Below are 12,561 nucleotides of genomic sequence, written 5' to 3'. Positions count from 1 at the left end.
CTGTTCACATTCAATTAGTACATCGAGCTGGGTGTAGTGGCTCACAGATGAAATCCCAGCACTTCGGGAGGCCAAGGTGGGAGGATCTCTCTCTTTTTTTTTATTTTATTTTTTTTGAGACAGAGTTTCACTCTTGTCACCCAGGCTGGAGTGCAGTGACACAATCTCAGCTCATTGCAACCTCCACTGCCCGGGTTCAAGCGATTCTCCTGCCTCAGCCTCCTGAGTAGCAGGGATTACAGGCACCCGCCACCACACCTGGCTAATTTGTCGTATTTTTAGTAGAGATGGAGGTCTTGCCATGTTGGCCAGGCTGGTCTCAAACTCCTGACCTCAGGTGATCCACTCGCCTTGGCCTTTCAAAGTGCTGGGATTACAGGTGTGAGTCACCACACCTGGCCAAGAGGAAGACTCTCTTAAGCCCACAAGTTCAAGGTTACAGAGAGCTATAACTGCACCACTGCACTCCAGCCTAGGTAGGAGACACAGCTAGACCTCGCCTCAAAAGGGAAGAAAAGAAAATCTAGTACAGATGAATACTAAAGCTCACAAGACTGATGGCTACCTGAAGCTATCAGCTATATTGCCAATTCTATTGGCATGGAATTCTGTCAACAGTGAAGACACAATACTGCAGTGTAGCTAAGTCTTTATTTTATATATTCCTAAGGCTTAATGTCTAGGTCTGTTTGAAAACATGAAACAGAAACAGTATCACGCCACTGCTGAAGTGACTTTCAACAGGTACTTACTTACTCCCAATCTTTACCACAAGATTGGGGTCATCGATAATAGCGGGGTTGTCCACAAACTGTTGATATGACACAGCCTGCTCCAGAAATGCATCTGTCGCAGCAGTTGTAGAGGATCCAGGAAAAAGAAGAAGAAAAAGTCAGTTCTAAGACACGCCCACCTTTCATTTGCTCACACCCAAGTGTTTTCTGAGAGTTTGTGCACACCAGCTGTGCGGACAATCCTATAAAATGCATAAACATATTTGTAAAGGGCACTCCACTTCATCTGGGGGGCGGCATCTGCACGGCAATGCAGGGAGGCCAAGGACGAGTCTGTGGATGTTGCGGGAAGTATGTCTTAGCTGGGGCACATACGTTCACACGGGGAGTGGGGTGAAAACAGCACACACGTACATCTGCACAGGCAGAGTCATGGCTACGCAGGGTGCAGAAGCCAGGCTCCCGTGGCTGAAGTCATGATTATTGAGGTGACCCCAGGCAAGCAGTTGACTCTCCAGGCCCCAGCTCCCTCCTCTAGCACGGGGACAATAACCCCATCTGCTTCCTAGGGTGGTCATGGGGACTGAGAAGGTCATGAATAGAAAGCACAGTGCCCTTCTGAAAACGTGGTGCCTCCACCACGATCAGAAGCAGGAAGGGTACTGTTCTCATTGCGGGGGGGCAGCCCCATCAGAGCAGAGGAGAAGGTGGCAGGTTCAGGAGGCCCAGACCTCAGCCCTGGACCCTCAGTTCTTTGACGGGCTCTTGGGCCATGGCCCTGGCTTCCACAGAGCCTTCCAAAGCAGCTGGGCTGCACCCTGAGCCTTGAACATGGTTCTGACCATCTCTGTGGCCCAGAGCCATGCCCACTCCTTCCCTGGGAGCTTCTATTTACCCTGAATGGAACCGAAACCCAGCAGACATCGGCCACCGAGAATCTCCTGTGTCCAGGAAGTGTCCCTGGGTCATGATGCCAGCCCAACTGGCCTCAACATATACCCTCAGAGCCCTCATTAGGACCTCTGGGGACTCTCCTGGTATCTCCTGACTGTGACAATCTGGCCTCACCTGTAAGGACTGGGCACTCGCAGATCCCAACCCTGTGAGATAACAGGCAGATAACAGCGCTCGGCCTCATTGGTGCTGCCACCCCACCCCCACCAACTCATGTGTACTGGTGAGGGAAGGCCCAGGGGGCTCCGATGGGACACTGGCCTCCCCCACGCCAGTGTCCAAGTATACTCGCCCCCAATAACCTCAGAGACACACTGAGGCTGGATATGAATGTGTAGCCCTAGGAAGACAGGTGAATGAACCGAGCCACCGGACCTAGCACACAATCTCAGTTCAGCTCTAGAAGGACAGGCTGGTGACGGCGTGGGAACAAAAAGGCCTCAATCTTCGTGAAAGGAGAAATTCCCAAAGCTTAGAAGCGACCGGGTTGGAGGCAGGAGTCTCAGATAGCACTCCTGGGTGGGAGGGGGACAGTGGTGGCTCCTGAGAGGTAGAGGGCCCCTCCCTGCTAGAAATACCAGGAGACAGTGGAAAAGAGGAGATGGCGTGGGAGGGGGTGGGAGGGGGTGGGGCGACTGAGACTAGTCCCAGAGTCCCTCAGCTGATAACTGCTGACCGCACCCACTGGGGGGCTTGGACACGCCCCACCACGCTACAGCACTGTCACGAGGTCCTGGGAGAGCACTGATACGAATGTGACAGGTACTATAATCAATCACCTAAGCCCGCCCCATTAACGCCCTTTAAATCCAGCTGGGAAAAGCTCCCAGAGTTCCTCTGACAAACTCAGACCTCCCAGCTCCAAGGCACTGGGACACTTCTCTCCCACTGCCAACGCCCTCTAGTTTAATTAGACTGACACCCACTCCGGCCTGCAGGCCTCTGGAGGAGGTCTCTGCAGTGCTGGCCTGGGCCACAGGAGACACACAGCGATGGCCTGAGCCATGGGTGACCCACAGAGCTCTGAGGCCGGCTAACTGCAAGCCAGGAACATCGCGGTTCCAAGTTCGGTGCTAACATCGGGGCGATCCTTAACCTCAACCGAGGGAAAAGCTGCCTGGACACGAACTCCTCCGAGACACCTGAGCCTCCGGGCCTTCTGACCGGCGGCCACCAGGGGGCGCCCGCGCGAGGCCCGCGGTACCTTTCGTGATCTCCCGGTGGTCGCTGAGGCCCCCGCACAGGGAGATGGCGATGGAAGGGAGGTCCCTCAGCCCGTCCGAGGTGCTCTCCACGCCACTGTCCATGCCCGAGCTGCCCACAGACTGCGGGGACTGGTTGGCTGATCGGGCTCCGTTGTCGCTGGCATGTTTTGCGAGGCCGGAAGGGTCTCCGCTGGAAGGGGGAAAAGCGGCAGAGCCCGGCTGAGCAGTGTCCCAGGCCGGGGTCCCACCTCGCCATCCAGCCATGCTCTGGCACGCGGCCACCCTCAGAGCCGCAGACGGCTGCATCTCAGCACAGATGTTCATTAAAACACCTCGACGGGGAAAGAGACGTTAAATGCCTTAGCTCGGGAGAGAAAGCCATCCTTTTGCAGCTGGCTGCATCTCCCTGTATCCCCCTAAGATACACTGAAGCAGCATCAAGCTGTCCTCCCTGTTCCCTGCCCTTCCCCTCCAGACGCCAGCCCTGCCCCAGATCGCGGGGGGACTGAGGGTGGGGTCCTCAGCACCATGGGAGACTCTCCTGGGGAAAGAAAGGGCTGCCCAGCTGCCCCTTATTGTGCTGCGGGCCACTGACCACTGTGGACAGCATGACCTCAGGCTCCGCAGGGAGGGCAGCTTGGTGCCTGCGCCCGTCCAGAGGTGGGGACGCCACCCTGTGCCCACACCCTATGTCCACAGAGAGAGCCAGCATGTTTCACAAGGAAATGAGAGCCTCCCACTGCCTCTCCCTCACACACTTTTTTTTTTTTGAGACAGAGTCTCGCTCGGTTGCCCAGGCTGGAGTGTAGTGGCGCAATCTCGGCTCACTGCAACCTCTGCCTCCTGGGTTCAAGCAATCGTCCTGCCTCGGCCTCTGCAGTAGCTGGGATTACAGGTGCACACCACCCCACCCAGCTAATTTTTGTATTTTCAGTAGAGACGGTGTTTCACCATGTTGGCCAGGCTGGTCTCAAACTCCTGACCTCAAGTGATCTGCCTGCCTCAGCCTCCCAAAGTGCTGGAATTAGTGGAGTGAGCCACCACACCCAGCTGTCTTGCACACTTTCTAAACAAACATAAGGGAAAACTGGGCTCACACGGAATGATATTCAGGTTATAGAAAATGATGTGAGGAATGAAAAGGAATGTTACTTTTTAGGAAAATACAGGGCCGCCACTTCAGGGTCCATGTCTGTGAGGTCATCCAGGTAGACACCATCAGCACCAAGATGTCGGCTTCGTTTATCTAAAAGGGCAAATGGCTCAAGTCAGAAAACCTCCCTTCTAGAAATGACCTCATGGACTCGGATCTATAGAAACAGCATTTAAACACTGTGTGCAGATTTGCCCCCAAGTCTCCAGACTGGCCCAAGAACCACAATGGTTGCTGGTGGGCAGTACATTACCGTAGACCGCCGAGACCACAAATCATGTGGCCTGGATCAAGTTAGTTCACTTTGCTGAGCCTCAGTCCTTCTCCATAAAGTGCTTGAAGTGTACTGAGCACTCAATGCACTGAGACTATTACCATTATCATTACACTTATTATGAAACGATAAATGCTTTCATTAGGAACTTCCCCATCAATACCCCAAGGCAAAGCATCCCACATGGTGCACTGTCAGACACGATGACTTCAAATGTCCTCTTTACTTCTGGCATAGAATAATGTAACTGGTCCCTACAATTCTAGAAAACCACAGGGAGCTGCTGAGTGGATGGAGAACAGGCCTGGCATCGTTGATACAGACACACAGTCAGGAGCACATTAAAGCAACACAGAGCACCTACTGTGTGCCAACCACTACGCTAAGCACTGCAGAGAGAAAGAGAAGTTTGATAGAAAAGACTCTTGATCTCAGACAGCACATAGTCTATGGGGGAGTCAGGCAAAAATCAATCAGTAAAATATTGATCATTTGAAATTGTGATAAATGGTATGCAGAAACTACAGTGGGTGAGGGGCTGGGAAGCAACACCGGGCAAGAAGAGAGGCGGTCAGGATTAATCTAATCATCAGCTTGATAAAAGTCACCCTTGACCGGGTGCGGTGGCTCACACCTGTAATCCCGACACTTTGGGAGGCCGAGGCGGGCGGATCACGAGGTCAGATGGAGACCATCCTGGCCAACGTGGTGAAACCCTGTCTCTACTAAAAACACAAAAATTAGCTGCACATGGTGGTGTATGCCTGTAATCCCAGCTACTTGGGCAGCTAAGGCAGGAGAATCGCTTGAATCAGGGAGTCAGAGGTTGCAGTGAGCCAAGATGAGACCATTGCCCTCCAGCTGGGCAACAGAATGAGACTCTGTCTGAAAAAAAAAAAAAAAAAGGTCACACTTATGGGTCCCATGGTGTGCTGAAAACGACTTGACTCTCCCAGGTCTCAGCAGCCCCAGTGAGTAAAATGAGGAAGCTACATGATCCGCAAGGCCTCCTCCATGTGTGATTTCCTGTGACTAAATTCTGATCATGAAAATATTCTGCCACGGAGCACGGACTGAACATGGTAGTTGTCATAGTTCAATTTCCTTGGAACTTTGGAAAGGACCTGTCCTTTGTAGAGGAAGCACAAAGTATGAACAGACAGAGGGTCGGGAAGCCCCAGCCTCCGTACCTTTTTTCCTAGGAGAGTCCGTCTTGTTTGCCATCTGGACCACACCGGCAGAGGGCGGTTTGAGCTCCTCGATCATGGGCAAGAGCGGTGCTGCTGCTCCCAGGGTCTCCAGGTCTTCTTCGTTCACAAACTGCATTTCTGTCTGAGACTTGTTCTGATCCAAAAGTGTCCCCTCGGCCAGAGTTGGTGATTGGTCACTAAAAGTATCTGAAGATTCACTGTGAATGGCCTGAAAGTGGCTTTTATCACAAATTTTTCTACTGACCAATGGGCTGGACTCTTTCATCTTGTGTGGAGAACACTAGAACAAAGAGGAGAGAGGGACAGAGAGAGGGAGGGGGTCAGCACAGAGGCAAACGCAAAAACCGAGTGACCCAAGGAGAACAGCAAGTAATCAAAAGTAGGCAGGGACTTTTAAGCCTCAGCAATCACCTGCTGATTTCTATACCTGCCGGAAAGTCCAGAAACCAAGAATATTATTTCCAAAGCAAATGAACTTCCCTGTAAAACATCCACTGCCAAAGAGAAGTCAGATGGGTAATCCCAAAAGGCAGGAGCAGCCTAAACGCCCAGTGTTTAATTACAAGTCCATCCACACAAACGCCGGGATTCTCCATGGCCATCAGAATAAATGAATTACGTCTACACCAACATGAGTGCGTCTTGCAAAACTAATCTCTGCTGTGAGAGTCCCTTGCAGGGAGCATGTTTACCCTTGCAGGGAGCAGAGGGGTCAGTCTGGGCAGTGACCACAAAGGGTGGGGGTTTCCGCACTGCCGGTCATGCTCGGCTTCTCAGTCTGGGTGCAAGTTGCACAGATCTGTTCCCGCTGTGAAACTGTGTTGAGCTATGCATTTACAATCTGTGTATTTCTCTGTATGCATATTTCAATAAAGTATATTCCCAAAACATGAGTGAATAAGATTTGGTGGTAGTTGGTTCACATGAGTGAGAAATTAGCATTTCTGATTCTATCACCAGAGGGATTTCCAGTTGCAGAAAATATTTATTCAAACAAAAACCAAAATGCAATTGATGGGCTGAAAAGGGGGGAGAAAGTATTCACTTCTCTATCTGATCAAACAGCTTCCATTGCAAATGAAAACAATGCTACAGAAAATCTGTGGTTGGAACTATTTTGCCAGAAGAAGTGATGGATTTGCACTTTTGTGCTGTTTCTCCAGCAACTAATGACATAAACTTACAAAGAGAGTTAGCTGGGTCAGCACCACAGCTGTGGACAGGGAAATCAGCATTTTCTTTGAAAGATAAACACGACCTGGAAAGGAAATGGATCCACAACCTTGGCTTCAACAGACTACCCTCCAAAAAGCTGCCCATCTTGACTCTTTATAAGGAATGTTTTCAATAGTCATTCACTCATTCGTTCATTCATATTACAAACACTTATTAGGGATGCAAGAGGCCATAGCATCTCGCAATATTTTTTAAAGCTTGCGATATGATAATTCAAGATGCTTGTAATACATTAGCATACTAAATGAAATTTATTGAAAAAAAGGCCTTGTTCACTTCATGTTTTTAGAAATCTATTTGCTGAACCAGTTATGTACCTACATGTAAACCCACTGCATGTCCACGACAGGGAAATTGAGTCAGCATGTATGTGGCACAGCCAAGGAGAAAGATCGCAAATATTTAGAGGGCCTCCAGGTGCCAGATACTTCACATACCTACGGGAGCCCTTCTAAACTCCCAACAATTCTGTCATTTTCTCACATTTTTACAGATGAAAACACTGAGGTTCAGGGAAGTCTACTTACTTGCCCAAGGTCACCTTGCTAGCAAGTGGTGGAGTGGGGACTCAAACACAGGACAACTTGCTGCCTCCCAGGCCTTCATTCTCTCCACTACACTCAACTGCTTCTCTGTTTCTTTTGGAGATCCCCATAGGGTCAAATTCAGGGTCCCACCAACAATGAGGACCCAGAAATATCACTTGATGAATCCAAACCTTAAGTTTTTCTGACTTTGTTTATCTATTAGGCTCAAATCTTTCATTTCTGTTCTATTAGCCTCTCCCTCTCCCAGGGCTCTCCCAGACGTGTCTCTCTGTGAGGGATAAAAGAACATGTGGACTCCAGCTCTCACTACCCAGCTTCTCTTTCCATGGACCAAGAGTCCACTTCTCTCTCCTTGTGGCTTTGCTCCAGTCATCACTGGCCTAGCAGAATCAAGAGCTGGGGACAATTTTGTTTACAGCATCAAGACAGCAAGACTGTGTGTAAGCTGTATTTTTTTTAATTTAATTTGCATTTAGCTGTGATAGAGAATGTAGATCCCGGCTGGGCACAGTAGCTCATGCCTATAATCCCAGCATTTTGGGAGACTGAGGCAGGCATATCACTTGAGGTCAGGAGTTTGAGACCAGCCTGGCCAACATGGTGAAACCCCGTCTCAACTAAAAATATAAAAAATTAGTCGGGCATGGTGGCATGCACCTGTAGTCCCAGCTACTCAGGAGGCTGAGGCAGGAGAATTGCTTGAACCTGGGAGACAGAGGTTGCAGTGAGCCAAGAAAGCACCATTGCCCTCCAGCCTGGGCGACAGAGTGAGACTCTGTCTCAAAAAAAAAAAAGAGTAAATCCATAGGTTTAAAATCTACAAAAACAATGAGACCTCTCTATAATGTTGGAAACATGGAAGAAAGTAATTCCAACATTCAAGGTTAACCCTTAATATATTTTCGTTTACCTCTGGCTCCTGGTGGCTACGTTTCTTGGCTATGCTATGACTAATTCCATGTAATTTGAGCTACGTTAGAAATCTTCGGCCGTGGCAGAATTGAAGACAAGTCTCACCTTAGCAGCCTGCGGCAGCTCTCCCCACAACCAGAGCATTTCTGGGTTATTCTTCTGACCTGTCCTTTCCGTGGACTTGCTGACCAATTCTGAATCACTTTTAGGTGTAGAAGGTCGGGAACTGGAAGGACTTAAGAAAACAGAAAGTCAAAATTAAGGTGGGAAAAGAAACTTTTGTAAATGTTGTGGGCCCAGTTCTGTGGCTCAGCTAGTCCAGAAAATACACCCCAGCTGTGGTTCACTCTAAGCGGAGCCTCATGACAAATCCCTCCTCCCGCCACCAGGGGGCAGTGCAGCGCGTCCCGTGGAAGGTGCTCCACGTGGGTCTCCCGCCCCACCCTGCCGCCTGGTGCACCGCGGAGGAGAAGAGGGGGAAACAGGGAAATTATACCCTGTGCCAATTTTACCAAAGACGCTGGCTGCCACAAATAAACTCGATATCATGGCAGGAGCCTCCAAGTTGAAATTTCCTAAGATCTTATGTCTTCCAGGAATATTTCACAAAAAAAACTCACCAACTGGCTAAGGCTCGCTCAGTACCCACCTCCACGTTTCCTGTATTTGTACTCTGAAGACCTAAATGAGATCTTACTTCTGCCCAGCCTAAGTCACCATCCAGAAGTCATTAACTTATCCACAAGATCCTCACCATATTCTAAACAACTTAGAGAAATATTATTTATTGCCATAAATAATATTAATTACAGCAATTCTTGTAATTCTTTATTACCACATAACATGGTTAATTACTGCTTGTTTTCCCCACATCATTTCCTCTAGAGGAAGACCACAGAGTTTCCAGACACAGCAGGAAATAAACGTAGGCAGTTTCCCTTTCCATCTTCCTTCCCAGACCTGGTCTCATTTAACTGTCCAAGTTAAGAATTCAACTCCAATTGAATACAACTTTCCTGTCAACACAAGGTGAGTTCATGACGATACGTAACTTGTGTCCAACAAACAGGGACCCCTACGGGCTAAACTGATCCTGAATCTCTTTGGTCACGCCAGCTAGAGCAGACAGACCAAGGGCCGCCTCTCCTTTGTGTCACACCAAGGTGCAAAGGGTGCTCTCTGTTCCCTTGGTGCCCCTGACTCCCAGCCCATCTAACAGTGTGCCACCAAGGGGCAGCCTGCACACTCTCTTTCACCTGCCTGGGGAGAGGAGGCTGACCCCACACTAAAGAGAGCTTCTGCAGTGGGACACCCTGCTCCCAACACACACTCTTCTGCCTGTTAGGGAGCAGTCCTACGAGAAGACACGTGGGACCCCCACATCCGTGTGGAGAAGCCTCCTGCCCTTTCAACCTCCTTGCTCCTCCACTTCTACAATTAGACTTCTCCAAAGAGACAACGCTTTTCTGGCACTGATGCGAGTAGAGTCATGTGTTTGGTATCACTGCAATGGGAAAAGCGCCAGCCGTGGCCTCCATCGAGGGGCCTCGGTACCTACAAGTGTGACCTGAATCCACTCTTTCTCCAGCATCATCATGGAAGAAGTCCATCAAAACCGGCTTCCCACACTCAATGGTGCTGTGCCCAGACCTCAAAGTATTTGTCTAAAAAGCTCCTGCCATTTCGTTTTACCAGACAAAATAGAACACATCAGGCTATAGGTTCTTTGGAGCAATAAATTACCTCACTGCCACTAAATGAAATAAAGTCCTTTAGACAAAGCTTGCTCTGAGCAGGAGTCGGCAAACATTTTCTGTAAAGAGCCCAATGGCAGATATCTAGGGCTTTATGGGTTTTATGACGTCTGTCGCAACTACTTGACACTGCTGTAGTGGTGTGAAGGCAGCCGCTTTGTAAACCAACTGGCTATGCCCAGGAAAACCCGACAGAGGAGATGGTGGACCGGACTTGACCCAGGGGCCGGGTTTACCAACCTCTGCTCTAGAAGAACAAAAATGTGGAACACGGTTCTCCTGCAGCAATTCCCAACTCCAGATTTCCTAACATTCTGGTCCCTTCATAAAAGCCACAAACCACAAAGCCCATACAGGCACCAGGCATGTGAACTCATGCATAAGGAGCCCAGCCCTACGGGAAAGTCTAAGCTGAAAGTCCCTCCCCGACAGCAAACAGGCCACCACCATAAACGCTGCCAGCTTAGGCCATAGCAGCCCTTCTCCAAAGATCCCATGCACAAGTACAGATGCACTTTCTGCTGACCATCACTGCGGGAGTTCAGACGGACAGAAGAGGAGCCAGGAATGGGGCCCACTGCCGAGCGGGATTTATCAGAGAGATGACTCCCATGTGTTCCGTCATCAAATCTTATTATTTTAAAATCAACGGTTGTTCAAAAAAGGAAGCTTACAAGGTCGATGACTGATGTTCACAAATAAGGTGTTTATTAGCCTTATTAAAGTTTTCAGTATTTTTGCCAGTCCCAATAAGGCTAATTAGTTATAACTGTTTATGACTTTGTTTTCCTCATTTTAAACAGACTTTTTTTCTGCAAATGCAGCCTCTGAATGAAGTACATCTGAGGTTTCGTTCTTAAATTAAAAAGAAAAAAGGTTTTCCACGTACAAATTAATCTTAGCTTCATTTGCTAAGGTTGATAGAGTAAGCCATGGAAGTCTCCAAAGTAGGTAGGTCAAAATGGAGGGAACGAAAGCAGAAATCTGAGATGACAGCATTGAATGAATACCTCAATCTTTGATCCTAAACCTGAGATCCAGCCCATGCCATTCTCAGAGATTCTGTTCTAGAAATGCTATAGAAACCGTCTGCCTCCATTATTCAGACGGCCCAATAAACTACTTAAATATTTATAATTAATTAAAGTGGTATCCCAAAAATATCTTGTAAACTTATTTGTCAAACAACCCTAGACAGAAAGCAGAAGATCATATTCCCAAGCTACATTTCATTGTTCTATTTTTCAAAGCACTCCAGAGAATTAGGTAAAATTATATGCTGAAACATAATTTCCAGAGAGTCCAATTTAGAAATTTAAAAAAAAATTCTGATCATCTACAAATGATTATAATGAAAGGAAAAGAGTAATCTATACACATAGCTTTTCATAAGTAATTTGGTTAGTGAAATCGATTCGTAAGAGTTAGATCAAAATGTTCATATCATCTACAGGTATTTTCTTCGTAAGTAATTTGGTTAAAGGTAAAATAGACTTATAGTAAAAGTTAGATCAAATTTTTCATTATTGAATATATCCCAATGGGGAAAATCACTCCTCTACCTTTCCGCAGGATGGAACAGGGAAGACTCTGGAGGGCAAGAACTAGAGAGACCGCTCTCGGCCGTGACTGCAGGATGAGGGGCAGTCCTTTTGCAATCTATCAGGCTACTGGACACCATCACGTGATACACATTAAAAGAAAGACAAAATCAGAGGTCAATTACGTCAAGTAAGATTTTTATACAAATTATTTGACTACTCTCAACAATGGCACTTGTAAGAAAATGAAGATACTCAGGCATCTGACAACGGCAGAGCCCTGGATGTTGAAACTACCAAGAAATCAGTGGGAATTTTCTGAGACGCAAAAACAGGAAACTGTAAAATGATCTATTTCAGCTCCTGTTTCACCCATGTGTAAGATGGATCATCTCCGGTCACACTTTCATGCTTAATCAAACTAAATAATCCAAAAATTCAATCATGTGTGCTGTCAATTGTCTCTTTACAGAAAATACATAATTCCAAGTGTGGAAATGTAGCTATTTATCCTAATTTCTCATTCCATTTGGTGATGGTCAGATCTATATAACCTGACTCCACAATTATTCTGTAATAATGAAGCCAAGCATTAAAGATGTTTTGAACATTAAACATGCTCAGAGCTGTGTTTAGTGTCTCTCTTAAATCCTTAAAATTAACATACAGTGCTTGAAGAGATTTTTTAATCTATTATTGGCTTCTAAATATCCTACATTATTTTCCTCCTAAACCACTATTTTTCTCTCCTATGGTTTATCTCCAGAGACCTAAAGAATGAGAATCTAGAAAGGTGTTATATCTGCACTGTGCAATAGAATAAGCCAGCAGCTACAGGTGGCTCCCGAGCACCTGAAACATGGCTGCTCCAAATTGGGATGTTCCGCACATGTGAAATACATAATGGATTTTAAAGACTTGGTATGAAAACAGAAATGTGAAGTGTCTCATTCATAATTCTTTAAAACTGATTGCTTGCTGAAATGATATTTTCAATATACTATAGTCAAATGAAATATAGCTTTAAAAATAATTTCAT

At 47.4% G+C, this 12,561-nt stretch overlaps 1 protein-coding gene across 10 annotated transcripts in view; it reads right to left on the bottom strand.

Annotated features, from left to right (window-relative positions):
• The window catches only part of LPIN1 (lipin 1), a 152,644-nt gene that overhangs the window by 39,484 nt on the left and 100,599 nt on the right, over nt 1-12,561 (bottom strand). For 5 of the 10 annotated variants that reach the window (XM_037737390.1, XM_037737378.1, XM_017525942.2 and 2 more), the window contains 6 exons: nt 11,544-11,651; nt 8,333-8,462; nt 5,511-5,811; nt 4,046-4,139; nt 2,893-3,083; nt 753-846 (listed from right to left, as the gene is read on the bottom strand). In XM_037737390.1, the coding sequence (XP_037593318.1) occupies nt 753-846; nt 2,893-3,083; nt 4,046-4,139; nt 5,511-5,811; nt 8,333-8,462; nt 11,544-11,651 (918 nt within the window). The remainder of the gene's footprint in view (nt 1-752; nt 847-2,892; nt 3,084-4,045; nt 4,140-5,510; nt 5,812-8,332; nt 8,463-11,543; nt 11,652-12,561) is intronic. The other 5 variants (XM_037737389.1, XM_017525953.2, XM_017525951.2 and 2 more) reach the window with 2 other exon arrangements.

Source organism: Cebus imitator, unplaced genomic scaffold, assembly GCF_001604975.1.
Source record: "Cebus imitator isolate Cc_AM_T3 unplaced genomic scaffold, Cebus_imitator-1.0 Scaffold1, whole genome shotgun sequence".
Taxonomy (NCBI): domain Eukaryota; kingdom Metazoa; phylum Chordata; class Mammalia; order Primates; family Cebidae; genus Cebus; species Cebus imitator.
This window is presented reverse-complemented; position numbering and strand designations above follow the sequence as displayed.